We start from the raw sequence: 23,139 nt of genomic DNA, 5'->3' as shown, positions 1-23,139 counted from the left end.
GGCGCACGAGAGTGTCGGATGACTGGGAAGGGGAGACAAGGAGAGTGGACATAGGACAGTGTTGCAGTTGTGCAGCCCAGGGAGTTCTGGAAGCTAACTTAAGGGTTCGTGGCTCCAACGTTCAACTTGTAGAGCAAGAGGGTGACTGGTCCAAGGTCATGGGGTCCTTGAGGTTCCTGGGCCCCCAAGACAGATATGACCATTGCTCTTTTCATGTCACCAGCAATAGGTATTTCCCAATGCTGTGTCTCTCCGGCCCTCACAGCTAATATTTGTCCCTTATTGATCCAGTCTCTGGCCTGTTACTTTTTAACTGGAGTTGAGGTTCAAAGGCCTGAGTTTTGTTTAAACACTCATTACATTGGGGAGGGCATGTGCCCCTGATAATCTCAACTGATGAACAAGCAAGGATCTTCTAAGTAAACAGGGGCTGCAGAGTAGGCATGGGGCGGTGGGGGGGGGGGGCAGGTGTTGAAGTCCAGGGAGCAGGGTTTAGGACTGGAGGGGGGTGGTGACAGGGAGTGAGAAGACCCCTCTAGCAGAAGAGGTCTTAGTATTTCTAAGAAATCTAAATAACTAGAAATCAAAAGACAAACCCCAAAACCAAACTTTCTGCCACAAATGATATTAAATATGACATCTAAAATCCTCTGTGAAAGTACAACAGCGTGTGTCGAACAGTTCTGGGGGAGAGAATCCGCCTGTGGTCCTTGTGGCCCTTCTGTTCTGTCCCACACTGGTGCCAGGCCTGTGCTTGGCCCGGGAAGGCAGTGGAGATGGGAGGCCTGGCTTGTGCGGGTGGAAAGCCTGTCCTGCGGCAGAGGTGGATGGCCCTGGTGAGGCCCTGCACAGGGGCTGGCCCTGAGAACAGGCTGTCTTTTCACATGGGGCAGGGGTGGTCCCTTATGCACAGTGGATTTGTGGCCTGAAGCAGGCCCCTGGCTCTCAAAACCCCTTCCTTCCCCAGTTTGCTGGTCCCTAAATACCATAATTTCCATCTTTATCTCTTTTGACTTAAGCCAAGCTTCACCTTTGGAGTTTGATAAAAATACTTCTGGAAGGAAGGGGTCATGTGTTTAGTCTTATCAGTCACTGACATCTTACTGGGAGTGACTTCATGGGCTCTTCCCACCGAGGGGCTTGCCAGAGGGGATGGTGGATGGGCAGGGGAGTGTGGCAGCTGAACGATGGCTCTGAGCCAGACGCCCTTCGTTCAGATCCCCACTCCGCAGGAGGTCCACCTGCAGGCTTGTCTGGGTACCCAGGACCCACTCCTCCAGCTCCAAACCCCACAGTGTGCTGTCGGGGGACCCAGCACCGATGAGCCCTGCGTGTGCTGGGGGGAGCCCCAATCCCCAGGAATCACCTCTTCATGCCAGCGTTTTTGGGGGGCCCTTACTCTGGCAAAAGGGCTTCTCCTGGGTGTTGAGGAGGACAAGGGAAAGCCAGGGGGATTGGTGGGCTCCTGCCCACCCAGGAAGAGACCACATTTCCTGCAGGTGGGGCCAGGAGGTATCTGCCCCCTGGGATGAAGTGTTCCTCGGGGTCGAAGTAAACTCTTTAAATTGTCCTGGTGTTGAGTCTGCGCCCAGGTCTTCACGGGGTTGAGAGGCTGCCTGGGGCCGTAGAGTCTGCAGGCAACCAGCCCCCTGCACCCCTGCCCTGGCTCCCCACACAGGGCTGACCTGCACCCTGCCCCACCCTGAGGCTGTGACTGCTGGGCTGTCTCCCTCCAAGCCATGGTTTAGGGAATGAGACCAGCTGATGGCTTGCAGGGTGTTCTGCTTGAAGTGGAGGCAGAGAGGTCTGGCCCTGCTGGTCCTGTCCCTGGGCCTGGCTCTGGGGGTGGCATCGAGACTGAGGGTGTGTGTCGCTGTCTCAAGCAGTGCTGCTGGTGTCCCTCCTTTCTCTCCTGGCTCCGTGACGAGCAGCCCCTCTTCCGAAGACTAGCCACTGGAGGGAGAAGGTGGGGTGAGGTCAGGGTCTCACAGGGGCAGTGAGGACCTGACCTCCCCACCGTGGGCCTCCAGTTCCCAGGAATGAGATGCACCCGTGGTCACTGCCATGCTCTTCAGGGGAGGGGCAGCTTGCCTAGGAAGTCACCTAAGGTAAGGTGAGGACAAATCCTGGTCCTCCAGGCCAACAGTGCCGGGCACGTGCCGAGAGATCAAGGGCAAGGACCCAGACTCTCAGGGCTGAGGCCCTTTTTGGTCCAGCATTCTCGATGGTGGATCAAGCCCGGTGAGCCCTGGACACACAGCAGCACAGAACCTCCTCGGTGAGCTTGTCTCGTCGTCCCGCCTGGACCCTGCCAGGCGAGATGGAAAACTACTTCCTAATTCCACTCCATGTATGTAAAACTGCGGCGGGGGATTGTTTGGACGCAGCCCACCTGTACAATTTTCCTTTAATCACAGTGGGAGGTGCCTCCTGGTCACCTTCAGCGGCCAGCCTGCTTTGGGTGGGGTGCTGGTGGCAGTGCCTGACACCCCTTCCAAGCTAAGGTGTCTGCATGTTAGCCCTTCCCTCAGGGAGGAAAAGCGGCTCTCCCCTAACACTGGGGTGCAGTGAGGTGAGCAGAAAGCTTTGGGAGAAAGCCTGGGTCCTCCCCTCCCACCATCGGGGCCCCAAGCCCCTCTCTCTGTGGCTTGGACCCTACACAACAGGCTGCAGACCTGCCAATGGCCTGTGACCCCTCAAAAGCTAAAAGGCCCACCTGAAGGGCCAAGTGTGTAGGGGCCTGGCTGCCAACGGGGTGGAGTTAGACAAGCCAGCCCAGACTTCACAGTAAAGTCCCGCAGGTGAACCCAGAGGGGGTGTGGCCCTCCAGGACTCTGCCAGTGGGTGGGCCTTGGTGAGCTGAGACACAGGGGCAGTCTCTGTCCCAGAAGGCCCAGCCGGGGTGAGGGGGCACTCTGCCTACAGGCAGAGGGTAGGTGCTCCCCCGCTGTCCTGCCAAGTATACCCTGTCACCTGGGACTTGCAGCCCAGTGGGGGACAAGGCCAGGACCAACTTGGGGGAGGGGATAGGGAACTGCAAAGGGGCTGGGCAGGGAGGGGCAGACTGACTGGGGCTAATTTACCTTCTTCCCAGTCTACAAAGGAAGGGCGTCTTTGGCATCACCCTCCTGAGCTGCCCCCAGGTCATGACAGGGTCATGCTAACCGTGTATGGAGTCTGTAGTGGTCTTAAGTGAACTCCCAATCCATGTGCTTTCCTGCCCAATTCAAGTCCTACGAACACATGCTTCAAGATTCCACAGCCTGCGCTCCCCAGAAATGCACGCTTTTGAGAAGTGTTCTCTCGCAGCAGAGGGCACACCAAAAGGACTGGCAAGTCCGCCAACAAGAGAGTGCTTCTGCACTCTCAGGTCCCGGGACCCCTTTGAATGTGGCCCTCAGTGACAACCACAGGAACTAGAATTCCTGGAGACCCCCACTCACCACTCTTACGAGGGGCTTTATAGTTTCCAAAGTGCTACATTACCCTTGGACTCCAGAGGTCAAGAGCTGGTTAACCTAACAACTGTGTACTGAGGTGTGATCGTTCATTCCTCTACTTTATTTTACTTTTGTGTTTGTCTCTAAGGAAGAACATATAAAAGTTCAGAGCAGCTGTGTCTGCTGGAAAAGCCCTGCATGCTTGTGTAAGGCTGGGCGCAGCAGCAGCAGCGAGCTCAGGTTCTGGCTGCGGACACCTTTCCAGCAAAGTGCCATCACCACCACTCAAAAAAGGCATGTCCCCAGAAACCCAGGACTACGTTATGTCCTGCTAGATGTTGCCTCCTGGCAGTCCCGAGTGGATGGGTTAAGGCCATCACAAGGAGGCTTAGTACCAAAGAAAAAAGAAAAAAAAAACGTGAGGAGCCAGCGAGCTTTAACAAAGACCGAGCAGGAGATCTGGACTCTCTGACAGACTCTTTCTTCGAGACCCACTTGGGGCTTCATGACTGAGTCTCGCTAAAGCCCCCAAATTGAGCGTGGGTCAGATGGAGATTAGGAATAGGCCTTTGCGGGGAAGGACTCGTGTGGATTATGAAGTGTTATAGGAAGCCATCAGCTCTCAAGTGTAATACAAAGACAGCTGGATGAGATGAGGTGTGGATCTCATTAATAAGCTGAAGCCACGTGCTTGGGCAGACCACAGTGATGTTTTTGAAGGTGTGGAACTCTTAGGGAGACTAAGGAAATGAACATGCTGTGTAAACCCACAGGCGTCGAACCCCCTGGAACCCGGCGACACATTCACGAAGACGCTTTAAATCAGACAAGCCATCACACTTGATGTAGAAATGTGCCAGCTTCCGTCATTCTTTATTAAATATTTGACAAGTCGCGTCACTTCTTTACAATGACTTCATTTTTTCACATGACTCTTTTGCTGTCAGGAAAACAAACTACAATTTCTTCTTAGATCTCTTGAGAAAAATGAAAAGCCACGAGGATTTTGTTCTTAAACAAAACTTTTCCTGTGTGTATCAAATTCCACCATATGTTAAACTCTGTTTGAGAAAATGAGCATTGTCCATAGGTGATCTTTAAAAAAATTCAAAGTAGTTTGGTTTTTAATCACTGTATCAAATAGTACTTAACTTTGTATTAGGAGGTGGGTTTATAAGAAAAAGTTATGAAACATTGAGAATTCATTTGGAATGCTTGAAACTCTTTTCACCTTAAAGTCACTGTGTTTTTTCATGTTTCACTTGATAAACGACCCTGAATTAAGAAATGATAGCATATTAACACCATCTTCCGGGCGTTCTCTCAGGCTCCGAGGGTCAGAACTCTCAGGGTACAGCTTGGAGAAAACTGTAGAAGGGACTAGGCTCTCACTCCCTTTCGAAACCAGATTGCTCAAGAAAGGTGTAAAAATGCTGTCCAAATATATACATACATATTTGGACAGCATAAGTATGTATACATGTGTATATAGTTTTCACATACATAGTAGTAGAGAAAGAACAGGGTTATTATGCTAGTTTTTACACGAAGGAACCCATGACAATCTGGGTGAACTCAGTCTCAGTAGGAGCTGCCGACCGGCTTCTACAGGAACGCGGTTATCTGCAGACACAGGGTTATGGTCACGCGAAAGGCTTTCGATGCAGCGATACACGGTCGAGAGTGCAGTTCACAGAGGGCTGTGGCCACGTAATTAGATTCCTATTGTTACTCCTTGCTCACAGACAAACCAACGAAAAGACAAGCGTTTTAAACATGCATTGCTTTGGGTGTGACACCTTTAACGAAGGATAGCGGTCGAATAAGAGGTTTCCCTGCAAACGGCCACACAAACAGAAAGCTCTCCTTTTCTAGAAGACACTACACAAGCTCACGTCCTACTGCTACGGCATTTTCTGACACACTGGAAACACTCTGGTGCGTGCGTGCGTGTGTGTGCGTATATGCAAGGGTATGTACACAGTTCATTAAGGCTTAGATAAATTAAAAAACGTGGTCCAAAGTATATCACATTTCTTCCCCAGTTTTAAAATGTAAAGTACAAAGTGGAGTTTATAAGGATTTTTAAAAACACATCTCAGACCTGAAATTGGCAGTTTTGACTTATTAGGAAGTACCCCAAAGCCTGAATGAGACAGAGGTAGTGATCTCCTGGGGGTCAGGAAGTGAGCAGACCAGGCAGTTACCCTGTACAGCAGCACCCCCTACTGGCAAGGCAGAAAATGACCCTGGACAGCACGTCCCTTCGCCTCCCTATCAGTACAGGGGTGCAGACTCAGGGCGAGGAGGAAACAGGCAAAGGAAGCACAGCTAGCACAGTAGGTAGGAGATCGAATTGATTAATCCAGACTTTTTCATAGATTTTAAAGTTTCCGAGGTGTGAGACAAAACTTAGGAAAATACTAGTCAAATGTTCTTCAATTAGGAACTGTCAGAACAATTAGTAATTTGCTGTATGAACTTGGCTTTCCAGGGGGCCAATTTGGATCTGGCACGATCAAACAGCAGTGGTACATGTCTATTTTAACAATGTGAGAAGTACAAAGTGTTTCCAATGTTTTGCAAACCATTTCTCAGAATCTGTCCCTGTTTCCTCACGTGGGAGGAATAACCCATGTCAGGTCGCTGACTAGCACTGGCCCCCTGATCTTAGGCAGCACCTAATGTCAGCTGCCAAAGCACCCTGGAAACAGCAATCAAAGAACCACTTACATTCTGATTTGGTAGAGGCCTGGCTCCAGAAAGGTAAATAATGGGAAATGTTTGGGAGAGATAAGGGCACTGAAGCTGAATGTAACTTTCCAACAGACAGATGCCCCCATTTCCTGTTCCCAAGGCAGCAGGTGGGACAGCAGCGCACCATCCGAAGCTGGTCCCCCCTGGCAGACGTTCCAACTTACTCTGCAGGCCACAAGAGGCAGAAAGAGAAACACCCAAGGCCGACACAGACAGGGGGGTTGGTCAAAGACTTCCAACATGCAGGATGTAAACTCCGGAACGTACTTCCTAACCTCATGGCAAACTGGCCCATAACTAGACCTTCTTCTAGGAACCACAAAAACCAAAACCAAACCTGGATGAAAGTAATTTCTTAGAAAACAGAGGCTGTGGAGACCCTGGACTTCAGAGTGGCGTCACTACTAAGGACAACCTGAATGGGCGGTGCTGCCTTTGACACCAGGCCTGCTGACCAGTGTGGGTGGAGGCCCAGGAAAGACCCATCATTCCACTGTTCAGTGACACATTTTCTTTACTGCCATCTGCCAGTACGTCTTGAAATGATGGAAAGTGGGCATCAAGATTAAGAGAAAACAAGATTTGTGACTATTTTCAACAATGAGTGAAACACTGAGAATTGTTGAGACTAGGGACCCTCACTGGGATTAAAAGCCAACAAAAGTGAATCCCAAACCCAGCACTCTTTAGCGGTTACTGAAACCAGAGACTCAGGCGCAGGTGAACTGAGCTATTGTTCACAATCACTGCCTTTCAAGTATTCCTGGGGGTGATATGTCGGTAATTCTGTTCCTGGTGTAGAAATGATCTTAGAATGGTTTTTCTTTCACATTTTCAATCCTTTGTCTAATTTGCATTTAACAAATATTCTGATTTGGAATACACAGTTTAAAAACGACAGAAGAGCCCCAGTCCTCACACCAGCATCACTGGACTTCTCCCCCTAGAGTCTCATGTGATCCGTCTCAGAACCCACGCTGCGAGTTCTGAGATGGATCCCATCCAGGCTCTGGCCCGGGTTTTACAAAGCAAGCTGACTCTGGACTGGGAGGGGCTGCAGAGTTTCGTTTTTTGTTTTTTGTTTTTGCCACTGAGATATTTGTTACATTGGTTGAAGGGGAAAAAACATTCCCACCAACAGATAGAAAGGATGAGTGACACTTTTTTTCCTAATTACTCAGCATCTGTGTTTTCTAATCACTATTTGATATTTTAAAATCGATATGAGAAGGGAGCCTGCCCTCAGCTCTGCAGAAAGCCACCTTGCTTTAGACACGGTAGACTTCAGAGAACTCATTTGCAGCCACAAACACCCACAGCTTCTCACCAGCCACCAAAAGGTCCTTCTTACATATCACGTGGAGGCCCTAAAACCACCATTTTTTGTCTTATTCACGACTGGCAAGAGATCAAATCTGTAGTGTCCCCTGACTGCTAGGACAGGGTCTGGGACAACACAGGTTAAAAAGGACAGCGCGGCTGAACAGCTACACTACCCCAGCCAATCTCTCAAAACACACAGAACTCTCCAAAAAAATCAAGCTGTGCAGCCGAACCCCACCCCTGCCTCTGACCAGCTGAACAGCCTGAGCGCGGAGGGTCAAACCAAGCCTCCCCGCTCACCGTCCTCTAGCTCAGAACAGACACGATCAGGCAGCACAGGTACTGAAGGAAGCAGGCAACTTGTCCCAGGGAACAAAGCGGACAGATCAAGTGCGTTTTGAATTCATCTTTGAGCAGAAGTCACACAATGATCGGTGAGGCCAGGTCTGTTGGCTCAGCTTTCAGCCAGGTTTTATACACCAGCAGTCAGATTCCCTGTCGACAGATATTGCACCGGAAAGATGTGTGCAGGGAGAGAAGTAATCGTCACATTTAAGGTCCAGGATCAGAAACAAAACATAAACCAAACCAGGCGTGACCCCCACGTCGTACATAAAGTGCCTTCGGAACTGGTGCAGTTAGAACATACATTGGTTATTTAGCTACTATCAGCGAACGTGTACAAACAGGAGACTAAACAGATCTGGTTTCCACAGTTTCAAATCAAGCAGTGCCGAGTTCCATTCAAATAAAGGCCTCTACTACAAACAGCAAAGAGGAAAATAGAATAAATGAAGGACTGTACAGCATCGGGAAGGGTTAGGAAATCTCTCGGAGGAGAAATGATCGTTCCGCCCTGTCTCACGTGCGCTGGAGCACACGCAAGCACTTCTAAGGAACAACGATGTGATTCCTTCAAGTCAACATGAGATCGTCAGGCTATGGTACAATTCTCCCAGCCTGCAGCTGTTATGCTAAATTTGTACAAAAAAAAAAAAAACCACCCTAATATCCAGTTTGTTTTCATTCTGAATATGGAAAAAAAATTATCATTATGCCTAATGTTATATTTTAAATGCTCTCAAAGTACTTGTCTGTAAGAAGGTTTTTGGACAAAAATCAGTCTCCCAAGTTGAGGGGTAGGGGTGTCAAAGTCCTTCAAAAATAAAAATGTCACGGACATTAAACCTGGTATGAAATTCAAATACAAAAAAAAAAATGCTCACTTTTCCAAGGACAGGAGACATCTTTAATTGCAGTGAAATGAAATCGGAAGATCGGTCTAAATCATTTTCAAAAAGTAAACATGAGTTGTAATACTATACCTGCCGAGTGATTGATTCCGTTCATGGTCATTATAAAGTATGTAAAATGTTTATTAAGGGCTCTGCCTACAGAGGCACAACATAAATAGAGTTAAGTCCTGCTGAAATGTAATTAGTGTACAGGTCAACCAGTTGATAATTTGCGGTGGAAAATGCAGAAACGGGACCTGGGACTGGGTGCCCACGTCTGAACTCGGGCAAGCCACGGGCGAAGGCTCTGCTCCAGGAGCCGCGCTGCGCATCGCTCTCTGCCGTCGTCTCTGCAAAGTCTGGGCGGGAGATGCGAAAGTGCAAGCAGGACTTGCTCCGCGGACCACCACCCGGGGCCTGGGCCGGGGCGCTTAATCCACCCCCTCAAATCCTTGAGCATTTTCCACGGCCATGAGAAGTTTCTCCCGTAAGTCTTCGAAGGTTTCATATGGAGGTAAGTCAAGGCGATTAAAGCTGCAAAGGCAACAGAGGCGTAGGTAAAAAGCCGTGCTCATTACCCGTTAGCGAGAACAGCATTTCCGAGATTTGGCGAAGGGGGCATTTGGTGGTAGAGTCAGAGCATGTACACGTCTTAGCTAAATTCTGATGATCAAAATATAAATTCTGGTGATGAAACTGTCCACATAAGTAGGCTATCTAGCCTACAGAGGAGAGAAAAGAACTTTCTGATAGGCCATGAAACCTCTCTACTCCGGCTAGCGGGGGATACTGCTGGGGAGAGAGCTGCCAAAGGCCAAACAAATGACAAACACTCCACCATTTCCAAACCCTAGAAAGACAAAAGAACTTATGCACTAGGAGTTCCGGGTGAATGGAGGCTGGGTCATTTCCTAATGCTCTCACTCAGCCAAGTGCTTTTCCCCTTAGTCACTCACGTGGTTTCCATCACAGGCTTCTGAGGTCCCTGTGCCTGAGCCCTCGCCCCTGGCAGCATGGTAGACTCAAGGGTAGAAGCGGGCTGTCCGTGGCTCCAGAACCAACGCTTAGCTCCCTCCACCAACTAAAGTCAGGCAAGTCATAGACGTGTGGCGTGAAGAGCTGCATCATTCAAAAGCCCCCGCTGACCCACAGACTCCGTCTGGGGTGTTCCCAACAGCCTTGGTGGCAGCGAGGCTTTCAGAAAAAGGAGGCACGCTTGTCTAAGAAAGTCCAAATTCTGGCTCAGCCACTTGCCAGCTGTGTGACCTGCCTGGGCAAGTCACTGCCCTCTCTGAGTCTGCCTGCTCGTCTGTGAAACTGTTTGCAGGGTGCTGGAAGGGGCAAATCAGAACATATGGAAAATGTCCCGGTGCACAGCAAATGCCCCGAGATGGTGGCCACCATCACCATTCGCCCAGCATTCCCCGAGCACCCCCCAGTCACAGGAGTCCTGCCTGTGGGGGTGGACGGGAGACGGCCATACAGCCTCGCCACAGCTGGGATGATTTAGTAAGAGCGGACGCTCAGGGGAAAAGTACTTTCTGGTTACTACCTCAGTGACTCCTGGCAATAGTCCTTAAAGCTCCTTAACGCTTCAACCCTATTCGAGGCACAGAGAGGTTAGGTAACTTGCCCAAGGCTACGCAGTATGCGTTAGAGCTGGATGCAGTCCTCCTGCTGCCTCTGAAGCCCGGCCCTGAGCACCCTTAGTGCTGCACGCCCAGCCCTGGCGCACAGCCCCAAGTTTGAAAAGCTAACGACTGTCCGCAGCAGCAGGAGACACACAGGTGCCCTTCGTGGGCTCTTTAACAACCGCTAAAAAGTTTAATGAGACACACTGAGCTCTCAGATTTTTTCCACAGTCACTGAACATTAAAAGAAGCAGAGGATACCACTGCTTCTCAAAGTGGAGTTCTCAGAAACCCAGGAATCCTAAAAGAGTAAGTCTGAAAGAAGTTTTCTAACTTGTGGTTTCACGTTTTTCTTTATTTTTATTGTTGACACCAGGTATAAAGACAGAATCCACTCTGGCGGACGGTACTAGGAAGAGCTGCCCATGGAAGGCGGCTTCAGGGTTAATTTTAAGCTGGTGTTTCAGTCCAGACCCTGCAATCCCTGTCTGGGGCCTGGAGATGCATTCTCGAGGGTCCGTGACCACTTTCCCCCTGTAATCTGACCCCATTCTTGTAATTGCTGGAGCAATAGGAGTTAATACACATAATACACATACATACACAGAGGACAATGCTGGGAACACACCTAAGGAGGGTACCTATCATTAGCTCTGAGGTCGGGGGCAGGGGCCAGTCTCCTAACTAACTGTGTGCCTTCATTATCTCCAGTGGGCTTCCGTGTCTTTCCGTGAAGATGTGTGGGCTGAATGAAATTATTGTTAGAGTTGACAACCCAGAGCTGGTAGGTCTGCGGTTCTCAGTAAAGCATAATGTTAAAATAAATATCCAATCAGTGACCTTTGACAGGACAATGAAATGAAGCTCTTTAAAAATCGGACATGCAATGATTACATCTGAGAGATTTACGGAAAGTACCAGAACCAGACCTCCCAGCCCTTGCTTTCCTGGTGAGTCAGGTTTGCATTCTGAAGCTTAACTGTGTGTTTACACTCTCACGAAACACGGAAGACTCTAAACATCCAGATGGCGGAACCTGACTGTGGAACTGTCGCTGTAAGTAGCCAGCAAAGCTCATTTCCTCTGCGACACTCGGATCCGGGGCCACATGGCAGGGAAAACAGAGCAAGTCCCGCCCTGCCAGCCAGCGCAGTTTATGATGAGCACTCTGCCTGGTCGGGTGGCAGTTATTCTGGGGTTCTGGGGACACCATCATTAGGAAACCTCTTTGGTTGCTTTATTTCCACGACACGCCGAGGAGAGGGCCTGGGAAGAGCTGGCCAGGTTCCCTTTCTCTGGCAGGCAGGCCTCCTTCCTTCCTGGGGAGAGCAGGGATTTTAAACCCTCGCTGTCCTCCAGATCCACCAGGGGTTCTGACAATCCCACGGCCCAGGCCACCCAGCAGACCAACGACTGCCGAATCTCTGGGGGTGGGATCGATCTATCTACCTATATTTAAACATTCTTGGTGGTTGCAGACAAGGTTGAGACCCGCTGCACTCAGAGGGCTGATCCGGGCTTATCTGTGGCTGAAGCATGTGGACGCGTGAAAGCAGGAGAGCTCAACAGTACAGTGTCTGCCCCTAGCATCACAGTGGGACGCGGGCTGAACACTCAGTTATCTGGCTCTCTTTGGAGGGTCTAAAAAGAAAGTGGGCTGTGTCAACACATGCCGTAGAAAAGTGTTGTGGTTCGGTGCCAATTCTGATTCTGGCAGACTCGAGGTCACACCCCGGGCATCTGTGACCTGTGTGACCCTGGGTGAGCTTGCTCACAGGCCGTGGCAATGCTCACCGTGTACCACAAGGCTGCCCGCAAGATTCGAGTGCCTGGCCCGCAGACAAGGGTGTGCCAGCAACGTGGCTCTCACTGCTGTCTCTCCTCATCAGACTGAGTTGGGGGTTCTCCTTCAGTCCCCACCATCCTGGGCTCTGCACAGGGCTGGTGGCCCCCAACAAGGGCCATCACAGCCCAGAAAACTACACCTGACTCTGGCGCCGTCTGGGATAAAAGCTCCAAGCTACCAAAACACTCTCCCCCTAGAATAAGGGCAGAGAATCACAGGCAATGGCTGCTTCAGACAGTCCCCAGCTGCCAGTGTGCTTTCAAGGGGCTAACGGGCCACGATTGTATTTGCACCCCATTCAGCCCCATGGATGGTACAATGTGCAGAGGAGAAAACTATCTTGCCAGCCAGGGACTCAAACAGAAGTGAAAAACATCTCACGGCTAATTTTTTACCAACCCACGTTCATGAGAACACTCTCCCAGCTGTGCTTTGTTCCCCTCCCGCAGGGGGTGCCTGGGGCTCTCGAGGGCCTACTTCCACTCGCGTCCTAAGAGCAAGAAATAAAACCTTTGGGGAAAACCAACGCAAGGGACGTCGCTGCTCGGATTAACAAGTGCTGGCTGAGAGTGGCCAGGTTTGTCCTTGTGCTGGTTTTACCTAACTCTGTAGAGAAACCAGAGACACGGCTCCTTGCCCTGCGTCCGGGGGCTTCCACCCGCCACCCTGTCTCCCCGAGCTGCGGTCCTGGGTCAGGCTGCCTACCCTCCTCTGGCCGCCATCAGATGGGTGCTACATTCCAGGGACTCATGGGTTACTGCTGGCCTTGGAAGCCCTTTTCAAAACAATGTTCCCACAGGGAATTTTATCCCAAGTTCTAAAATGTTGATTCAAAGGTGCAGTAAACACCCAATCTGTTTCCAGTTTGGGAGCTGCTGTGCCTTCGAGTGGCGGATATTAGTAATAAAATCTCTGCTTCCTAGAGTAACCAGGGAAGAGTGGGGTTTGGAGGAGGAATCCCCCACAGCCCGCGGGGCTCAACCCTGGATGTGCCAGCTACACCAGATCCACTCGGAGTGTGGCCGGCGCTTTGTGAGCATCACAGCACAGTTTACATTTGCACCCGCCACACTGGCACTTCTGCCGCTGCGCTGTCTGCGGGCAGGGACGCGGCATTCACAGGTATGTGAAGTAGGGTTTGTGGACGGGGTGGTTTCGGTCACTCACCATGTGTGAGCTCTGGGCAGTTTGTCGGGGCTCCCCCATTGCTCTATTGTAAACAGCTGAGGACCGTTGGAACCTAGACGGAGAGAAGAAACGTGAATGCTCACAGCGCCCGGGGTGAGCATGTGACTTAAGACACTGTCTAAGGCTGCAGCGTCAAGCCGGCTGTTTACCGGGGGAAGGAGAGGTTTGCACAACCGCACAACACACGCGCCATGTTGCCTGCGGAACAGAACCAGTCCAAGTGTGACAGACGCCACAGCATATGGAGGTGCAGGCTGCTGCAGCCTTCCAGCTGAACCTGGGGTGTTTAAACTGAAAACCACTCTGGGGGGAGGGCGGTTAAACGCGACCTTTAATATGAAGAGTGATTTAAAACAAAACAAAACACCTCTAGTAAGCATCTGCTTCCTGGAGGTGAGGAGTCCTTGAAACGTTTAGTTTCTAACCACAGGGATGGTTCTGCAAAATCTAGTTTTTAAAGGTAGACCAAAGAACAAAAAAAAAAAGAGAGAGAGTGAAAGAGAGAGAGAGACCATAAGCTGCTCACCATACAGTTCAGCAAATCCATTCATAGGTACTCGGGACGTCCCCGTGACAAACTGCAGTAACCGGATACGCTTCTCCGCGTCCATCAGCAGCACAGCCTGTAAACAGAGGCAGAGTCATCGGCCCCCACGGGCCAGACGGCACACGCTGACGGAATGCCGACGGGCGTGGAGCTGACCTTATTTACATGTGGAACTAGACAGTTGACTCTGAAAACGGTCCTTTTTTTATTTTTATTTTTTAGCGGCCACCACAATACTGGCCTGTCTTAGCGAGGGACCAGAGTGTCTCTTTGTTCTTCTGAAATAAGTCAAAATAAATGATATAAAAAGCAACCTCTTTGACAGCACCAGGCTCAAGTGTCTGGGTGCGAGACCGCCAGTGCCCCCGAGAGCCAATGAGAAAGACACAGGGCGTGGGAAGCGTCCACCTCGGGGGGAACCCAGGTCAGGAGGCAGGGTTTCAGACTATGGCCAGACTCTCAGAAAACAACACTTCACAAAAAGAAGCAGACAGAGGCAAGGATAGGCCTCTGAAATAATCTGTGTATCTTACATATCTGAGTTCTTACAGGAGCTGAGTTGGCTTTACTGATGTTACTTGAACTGCTGCAAAAAAAATCCAAAATCCAAACCGAGCGCGACTTAGACTAGGATGTGAAGATTCTGCTCTTTTCTTTTTATCTCTGTTTCTGCTGGCACTCGAAATATTATTAAAAATAGATGTGAGAAATTAAAACAAGTGAAATGATTTCTGATCTTTGTCAAGCAAACAATCAGCTTTTTTCCCTATAATTGTTCTTTTAAAGTCAGTTTACTGTCTCTCTCTCGGACCCATTCATCTTCACTTCCCGTCTCTCCTAAGCTACACCGAATGCAAACACTGACCCTAAGCAGTAATCAGATTTCACTGTAGCCAGCTTTCCCTGAAAGATAAAGATCCAAAAGTGTGTTGGAGTTAACGACAACAACAAAACTGGGAGAATGACTTTTTAACTGAAAACGGCATCTCGGAAAAGTCAGGCCCTAAGCATGGTTTTGCCCTGAGAGGCCCCCCCAATTCTTATATACATTTTGGGGGACGCATTCTAATTCTTGAATCCAGGTACCTGCCTTTCAGAATCACCCTACTCAACAGGTTCCTCAAACAGAAGCCACTTTTATCCGGTGGTTAAGGAAGGACAGCCGTCCCCTGGAGTTGCCGCTCTCCGCTCAAGTTTGCCTCTTCTCTCCACCAGCCACCAACGTGCTAACAGAGCCTCAACTCCCAGCAGCCGGGCTAAAGCCAGACCGTGGGGAGGGCAGCGGAGCCCTCAGGCCCGACCCAGGGAGAGGAGCAGGGTGTGGGTCCAGAGGCCCTGCCTTACCTTCCAGAACCACTGGATGACAGGGTGGTTTGGGCAGTAGCCGTTCTTGTAGATGGTATGTTGTCTCCAGTCGTTCACGTCCACGTCACCGAGGCCGCACATCAGCAACTAGAAGGGAGAGACCTGCTGTGAATGGGGCATGAAGGGAACGCCGAAGGACTCACACCCCAATCACAGCCTTTCTCAGGGCCAGCTGACCTGCGCAAAGCGGTAACCCGGCAACTAACTCATCAAAACAAATGCGGGGAATGTGTTCCACATTTCACCTGCCACCGCAGACCGCAGGGACAGCGTCGGTAATGAGGGGGACCCGAGTCTAACTCCTGCACCACAGCACCGCACCGGGGGCAACGAAAACTCCAGATGGATCGTCTGTCTTCCCTCCCCTCCACTCTGAGCACACAGCTCATCGATTTTCTTACGCTCCATGTACACCGCCTCATTACCCTGCCGTTTCCGTTTCTGAGAGGTTGTTTGTCTCAAAATTTGGAAATATCTCCCCACCCCTGGAAGAATTAGTGTGTTTTTGACAGCAAGAGCTCATCTCCCCCAGACCGACCGACCCAGGGGAGGGCAAATCACCATCGTCCAGGGGCCTGTGGAGGCAGGCCTGTACTGATGCAGTCATTGGTTCTCTGCCTTCGCAGCAAGCCTAGCCTAGGGCTGCGTTTCTTATTACCCAACCCTCCCACAGGGACGGCTTCCTGTGGGCAAATGGACATGACATCCTGAAGAGGGACGAAAGGGAAAGGAAGGAGGGCTGAGCCAGGCACCTGAAAGCGGGAGCCCCAGGCCTAACTCTGCCAAAACCTTGTTGGGGAAACCCGTGAGGTCATTAACTTCTTGACATCATCTACTTGAACTCTCCATTTTAAGATAAAAGACCCAGAAGCCAGTCTATGTGAAATGCCTCTTTGGATGTGGCTCAGACAAGTAGCCCAGCAACGGCTTCTGAGCAGACACAAGCTGACAACATAAAAAGGGTGAGATTCCTTTGCTTTTTAAATGGCTCGTTCTCATCTACCTCAATGAAAGCAGCAGAAATAACTGGATGTTAAACTTCCTGTTGCCTTCCTCACTTGACAGACCACTGCAAGTTCACTGAGACACCTGTCCGACAGCCCCAGTAGATGCTTACGCCCACCTCCTGGCTAAATCTGCGCTTGGCTGCTGGGGTGGAGGTGTAGCCGGGCCTTGGGACCTGGGTGCTGCCACCCCAACTGGTGTGCAACCTTGGCTCTACTGGGAGCAGCAATTTTCCTGACCCGGGGCAACAGGCCACAAGCCCCACTCAGCTCAGTGGGCCTCTACTTGTCCCGCATGTCCCAGAACTGTCCTCTCTGGGACAAGGAATCTGCAGGTGACTCCTTTGGTTATTTCCTTACTCCCCCCGTCGGCAAACAAGCCCCTTAAGAGACATGCAGCAGAATTCACCTAAGCTGACTCCCAGGGCATTATGGATCAAAGAACATTAACATATTGTTGAGCCCTGGCCGGGTAGCTCAGTTGGTTAGAATGCTGTCCCGATACACCAAAGTTGTGGTTCGATCCCTGGTCAGGACACAGACAAGAATCACCCAATGAATGCACAAATGGGTGGAACAGCCAATTGATGTCTGTCTGTCTCTCTCTTCCCCCTTCCTAAGAATCAATAAATAAATTTAAAAAATAAAATATCATTTATGAAGTAATGAGACACTTAAAAAAAAATCTACACAAAATGTTTACGATACAAACCTCCAGCTCATTTTCATCAAAAATTTTAATCAAATCAATAGGAAGCAGTTCTGTGAATCCCTGAAAGAAAACAAAAAGCAAAACAATCACCCTAAATACCTTTTTCCTTGGAAGGGGCAAATTTTACAGGAAAAACAAACTTTTTTTTGTTAGCCAGGAAAAATACATTCTTTACTATGATTTATACATTGGCGAGAGTAGCCATAGTTGTAATTCTAATAAAAACAGCCTAGTCACAATGTGAAAGTTTTGGAAAAATGCAGACTTGAGTGATGTTTCAAGCCCTAAAAAAACATGGGTCACTGTGAGCAGGCAGGTCACAAAGCTCATGTAAGACGCAGTGTGGTGAGCCAGTGCGTCCTGAAATACACACGTCACAGCCAGAGAACATTAAAAACTCCGGTACTGGGATATGAGAAGCAAAGAGAACTGTAAGCAAATGGAGTGAAAGGGTGGCCGCACACTCCTCCTGTCCTGGAGACTGGTCCACAGTGTGGGCTGCGCAGTCCTGGCCTTTCTGCATGTGCCCCACCCCGTGCCTGTCTATCGGTGGGCGATTGTCCCATGGCGCTGCCCTGGGGAGGAAAGCCACCCTCTCTCCAGCTGTGAATAAGGTGCAGGCAGGCATGTTGGTGGGCACGGCTTACCTCCAAGAAGGCGTTCATTTGCTTCTGGACCCTGTTCACAAACCTCCACTGGATGACTAAGCTGTGGGAAAAAATGGAACAGTATTTAAGCACCTTTGTCATCACTTTTCTTCACAGCTTCGAGCGCGTCTCCTCAGGTAGGGAAGGGGAACCCCTACAACGGCAAAGGAAAACGGGGTCCGGGGCTGCAGCATACACTGCTGATTCGTGAGTTCTTTCGAGAGTAACTAAAACACACGTGAAAAACTAAAATCTCACTGAGGACTTGAAAGGAATGCTAGGTTTGCCCCCCCGCCCCCGAGAGCAAGGCTCAGTTTACCTAAGTTGCTTTATAAATGTGACTACGTGAAGAGGGGAAGGGTCGTGGGGTATGAATGCATGTGTGTATGTGCAGAACAGGTGCACACACATAAACTCACATATATATACACCCACCGACGTATACATATGCACACACATTTACACATATTTTATCAATTGACATTTCACTCTAGGATGCACTGTACCGCACCTCAACAATGACATAGAGTTTATGGGCAAAATGATTTACACTGATGCTTCGATATGCAGGACTGATGGTAAGACCCCTTTACGTGACAAATGCACTGAAACCATCTTGCCCCTGGTAACGTCTAGCTGTAGCCGGATGTGCTGCCAGGCGCAGCAACTTTAGAGACCTGCTAGGGCGTTTTGTTGTGAAACGGCACCAGGACCTTGTCACATTGTCCACGGCTCTCGCCTAGGAGGTGGCACCATGGCCGTGGCCCGTAGGACCAGCCCACTCCCACCACCACTCAGCCCTCCCAGGCCTGAGGAGCTGCAGCCAGCGGCGCCATGGCCCTCGGCTTGCCCCAGGGGATGCCAATGTCAGGGAGCAGGTGGAGGTTTCTATCACCCTTTTCTCAGCGAAGGTAGCTGAGGCTCTGCCCAGCCCCACGCCCACTGAATCTGACACCTCGAAGAGTTCACTGTGAGGAATGATGCACCCAACGTCTGAATCCTCAGACTTTGGACCTGGTCACCCGGGTGGACTGTTTTAGAGTTGATTCAAAGCCTGTACTTTCTGAGTGAAGACAATGGTGTCTGCCAGGGTGTTGTCTGCTTGCTGAGATAGTCCAAGTTCAGAACCAGTGTGTCAATGAGTGCGAACAGGTAAGAAGGGTAGTATCTTCCTTCCAGTTGGCAAGCTTTTAGCTTGTGAGAGGAGGAGGAGCCTGCTGCGCATCAGTCCTTGCTCTGTCAGGGTCTCTGAGCAGAGACTCTAACACTCCAAGGTTTTTCTTTGAGGATTACACTAAAAGATGCCAAGACCCTGGGCCAATTCCCCAAATTAAGTCCTCTTGACCAAGTAGGTTGAGAAGAGAGGAGGGGGCCCAGCTTGTTGAGAAGGAGCACTGAATGCAAACCAGGAGCTCAGGCCGAGGCTGGAACCTGCAAGATGAGCAGAAACTAGGGCCCAGGGACCAGATGCGGCTGCCTTGACCTTGTCCCCGCTCCAGGGCTAGCGAGGGCAACCTGGCAATCCTTGGAAGATCCCAGAATTGTGTGCTTGAACCGTGTACACATACCAAAGAAGAAATTGTAACACGCCCGACAGAGAAAGACTTTCTGCCTCATGTAAATGCCCAGGGTTCCTCAATGTCTGGACTTCCAAAGGGTTCAATGTTGTTCCACCAGTCGAGGCTGAGATTGGGTTCAGATAATTACAAATATCAGAAATGATTTACTGTGTTTGCATGGGCTGCATTTTCCTATCCATTTTCACTATTTCCCTACATTTTCATTATGGAAAAAAGTCGAGAGAGAGGAATATTTTATCTTTGGTTCTTCCTAAGTTTACCCTACTGGCTGTGGCCATTGTCACCTGCAGCCTAGAGAGCCACCTGCTCCAGAAGAGTTTTGTCACACTGCTCAACAACGTCCATCCCTGCTCCACTGGTCCCTTACATGGCAGTGCGCTGAAGTCACGGCCCAAGTCAAACTTCCCACCCCGTCACTCAACTTCCCGCTCGCCCACGCCAGAGAGGGACCTGTACTGTTGAAAGCACACCCATAACCAAGCACGAACTGTTCTTGAAAGGCAGGGGCGGCAACCTAACACGCCGTTCGACTTGATAAAAGGCCGTTCAGTGCACATACGTACTCAATATACTCCCGCTTGTTTTCATTGGTAACCATGATTTCGGACCCGTTGGGCTTCAGATCCACTTGATACGTCTGTAATGACAGAGATAAAACCACGGTCACCACTATGGAGTTATCCTGCGTGTTAGTACTGAGTAACGATGTCTTACTATGAAAGTAGAATTTATTCAGAAATATTTTCCAGGAAACAGCCTTTACGTACAAGAGGATGTCTAATGAGGTTTTAAAGTTGTTAAGATGTTACACATTTAAAGATGTTATGAAAGGTAAATCACTTTATGGTTATTGATGAGTTTTAATTATTTTTCATATGTTAGCAACAGTGGAGAAGAACAGTATTTTTCTTCTGCTACTCATTTATCAAGAAATTCATTACGTTAACAGAAAAGAGAGGGTATGTCCCCCGAGACTATGGAGCTCCAAATCCTAATGTGGTTTATTTGTTTCCGAAAATTGGATTTTATAGTAAAACAAAGGCTGTGTGGAATTTTTTCCAAAGAGGCAACACGGGAACTTAAAACAAAAGATGCTTAAAATACCAGGCTGAAGAGACGACGGACCTCATCTCAAAGAGCAAGCAGCTGAACCCAAGGCGCGACCTCTCCCTGCGCTGTGGGCCAGCGTGGCTTTCTATCAGCGCGTGTTACCAAAGACCAGCACAAGGGGAGGGAGGGTGAGGCCAGCTGTTTTACACACAAATGTTTATTCTCCTAGAAACTTCAGGTGAAAAAAGAAAAGAAAACCACCACTCACAGCTCTCCTACTGAAAGACAATCACATCAGTATTGCGGTGGGATTCCTTTCGGTCTTTTTCTATACGTGGCTAGCGATATTTGGATTTGCACACTCGGGTCATTCAAAGGTGCCTTACGCCACATGTCTGAGGAGTCTGCTGAGAAACTGGGTCACAGCGAGCCCACTGGATGGACTTGGGCAGAGAAAGGTGTGGCCCTCTCCCCCCCATGCTTGGTGCTGCACAAACCCTGTGGGGTGGGCCTCCCAGCCTCTCCCAGCAGACATCAGAATGAGTGACTGTGGGGAGGGCCATGGCAGCCTACCTGCCTACCTTCCTCATTCCTTCACCTGGCCTCTGAGGGCCCCTAATGAGGTGCGGCTCTGGTTCTTCCCAGCCTCCTCCGGGACCTCACCCTGGCCCTCCCTCTCTCCTCTGATGGCCAGGTTTTGTTTTTTCACTCATTCCCTTTCCCCAACCTAGTGTTTCTCAGCCTTTTCTCATTCATGCTCCTAAAGAGCTTTTTTAGACTCTCCTGTCAATTGCCCCCTTTCTCCCATGAAAACATAATAAACGGCTCCTCACCCCACCTGTGCTACAGGCACTGGCCCTTTGGGGGGCCACAAAGCACTGTAATGGCTGAGACACCTTTGCCTCTTGCCCCTTGGGGTGACACCGCCCAGCTGAGAATTTGTGCTTCAACCTAATGCATGCCTGGTCCTGTGGGCTTTCTCCAAGGGGCTACTGCCCCTTCTCCTCCCCTGCCCACCGCACAGCCTTTCTTAGAAGCCTGCAGCCCCAGTGCCTCTCCGAAATGACCAACTCAGATGCTGCTTTGTGAACTCGCAACAAGAAGTTCCACTTATTCTAGCTCTGAAAGGGGCCTCTTCCTGGTGGGTGGGTGGGTGGGTGTGAGTACACAAGTAAACAGGTACATGGTTCATTCTTTCCGCTTGGCATAGGACGGCTGTTCAATTCCCATATTTAAAACACTCCCAGTAGGTCCCAGAAACCAGCAGCTCCAGGTTCTCATCAACCAGAAAGAAAACAAAATCCACCCGGAAAGAAAACAAAATCCACCCACGCATTTGCTCAGTAAGCGCTCGGTAGGCACCAGCCACGTGCTGAGCGCTGGAGACGCCCAGGAGACCTCCAGTGGCTCCCAGGAGACAGGGGGTCAGGGACGGTTAGAGGACAGCATGACAGGGTTGTGGGAGAGAGAATGATGGTGTGCAGGCATGGGGCGGCACAGCACAGCGCCAGTGATGTAGCACAGAAGCGTCTGTGGGGACACTGGCCAGGCACATGGTGGCTGTGAATGTGAGAAGAAGGGCGTATCTAAAAGATGAGGCAAAAGGCGGGCAGTGCTGGGTCCTAAGCCACGATACAAAGGCTTAACCCACACTGAAGGTTCCAGGACAGCCGAAGAGGAACTTCTATTTGAGTAGATGGACGACAGGTTCATGTTTGCTGTTTAGACTATCAGGTACGGAGCATGCAGGTGGGGGCATCAGAGAAGGGACTGGGGGTGGGGGCGGATACGGGAACCAAGGAGACCGCAGAGCCTGGGTGCTGACAGGTCATAAAGAGGAGACCGAGTCAACAGGATGGATGACCAGCTGGACACGGAAGCATGGACGTGATGATGAGGAGGGAAGATCGAGCGTGGAGGGGATGGTGGTACCGCAGAATACACCAGAGTGAGGGTGGGAGGGGGCACTGGCTTTTGTTCGGAGACCAGAGAGCTTTCAGGAGAACAAAGCATTCAGGAGGTGGGCAGGCCAGCGGGGATTTGGAGCCTGGAAGAAAGGCGAGGACTGGAGAGGAGGCTGCTGGAGAGCAGCACAAAGATGGATGTGGTTGGAGGCACAGGTGTGGGCGAACACCCAGCCGGCCACGGAACATCTGCATCGTGGGGCCCACAGGAGCAGCGTGTCCTTCAAGGAGACGGAAAATAAAGTGGCGAGAGCTGTGGAAGGAGGACTGAAGGGTGAAAGCACTGTGACCGCAGGCATTTCAAGGGGAGAGCGAGCGATCAGCCTCACGTGCAGCGAGGAAGGAACTGGAAGACAGTTGCTGCGATTAGTCCTGGGGAGGCCACTGGCAGCCTGAGGACACAGCTTCTGGGTGCGGCTGGGGGCTGCAGAAAAGGTGCCCCTTCCCCTCACCCCAAGACAAGGCCCCCACAGCAGTATCCATTTGTCTGTGAAGATTTTTAATCTGACGCACAATGCAGAACAAAAGTGGGGAGGTGAAACATTTTTAATGGACTCTGATCGCTCACAGGAAGCCCAGGATGTCTCTCACCTCAGGTGCCTGATGTTCTATGAACCTCATCCAACCAACCCAGAAGGAAAACACAGATTCCCCACGTCCCACCCACTCCAGGGATTCCCACTAGTGATCAGTTCCTGGCTCAAACATATTAACAAGTGGTTGTGGTATCTATGTCTCATTTTCTCGCTCCACAATTGCTTCCCCCAGTTGTCAGGAATGCCTGTGTACCTAGTAGTATCGGCTTCTTTCCTCTAAGACTGAACCCAGGAGGGCAGCGGCCTGATTGCCT

General features: G+C 50.4%; 1 protein-coding gene across 10 annotated transcripts in view; it reads right to left on the bottom strand.

Moving 5' to 3' along the window:
* Positions 1-4,286: 4,286 nt before the first annotated feature.
* Positions 4,287-23,139, bottom strand: part of NEDD4L (NEDD4 like E3 ubiquitin protein ligase) — a 292,637-nt gene continuing 273,784 nt past the window's right edge. For all 10 annotated transcript variants that reach the window (XM_024580553.3, XM_045187633.2, XM_071219554.1 and 7 more), the window contains 7 exons: positions 19,839-19,912; positions 17,696-17,756; positions 17,049-17,108; positions 15,312-15,419; positions 13,947-14,043; positions 13,400-13,472; positions 4,287-9,289 (listed from right to left, as the gene is read on the bottom strand). In XM_024580553.3, coding sequence (XP_024436321.1) covers positions 9,187-9,289; positions 13,400-13,472; positions 13,947-14,043; positions 15,312-15,419; positions 17,049-17,108; positions 17,696-17,756; positions 19,839-19,912 — 576 coding nt within the window. In that variant the 3' untranslated portion in view covers positions 4,287-9,186. The remainder of the gene's footprint in view (positions 9,290-13,399; positions 13,473-13,946; positions 14,044-15,311; positions 15,420-17,048; positions 17,109-17,695; positions 17,757-19,838; positions 19,913-23,139) is intronic.

The sequence above is a fragment of the Desmodus rotundus genome, chromosome 10 (assembly GCF_022682495.2).
Source record: "Desmodus rotundus isolate HL8 chromosome 10, HLdesRot8A.1, whole genome shotgun sequence".
Taxonomy (NCBI): Eukaryota; Metazoa; Chordata; class Mammalia; order Chiroptera; family Phyllostomidae; genus Desmodus; species Desmodus rotundus.
This window is presented reverse-complemented; position numbering and strand designations above follow the sequence as displayed.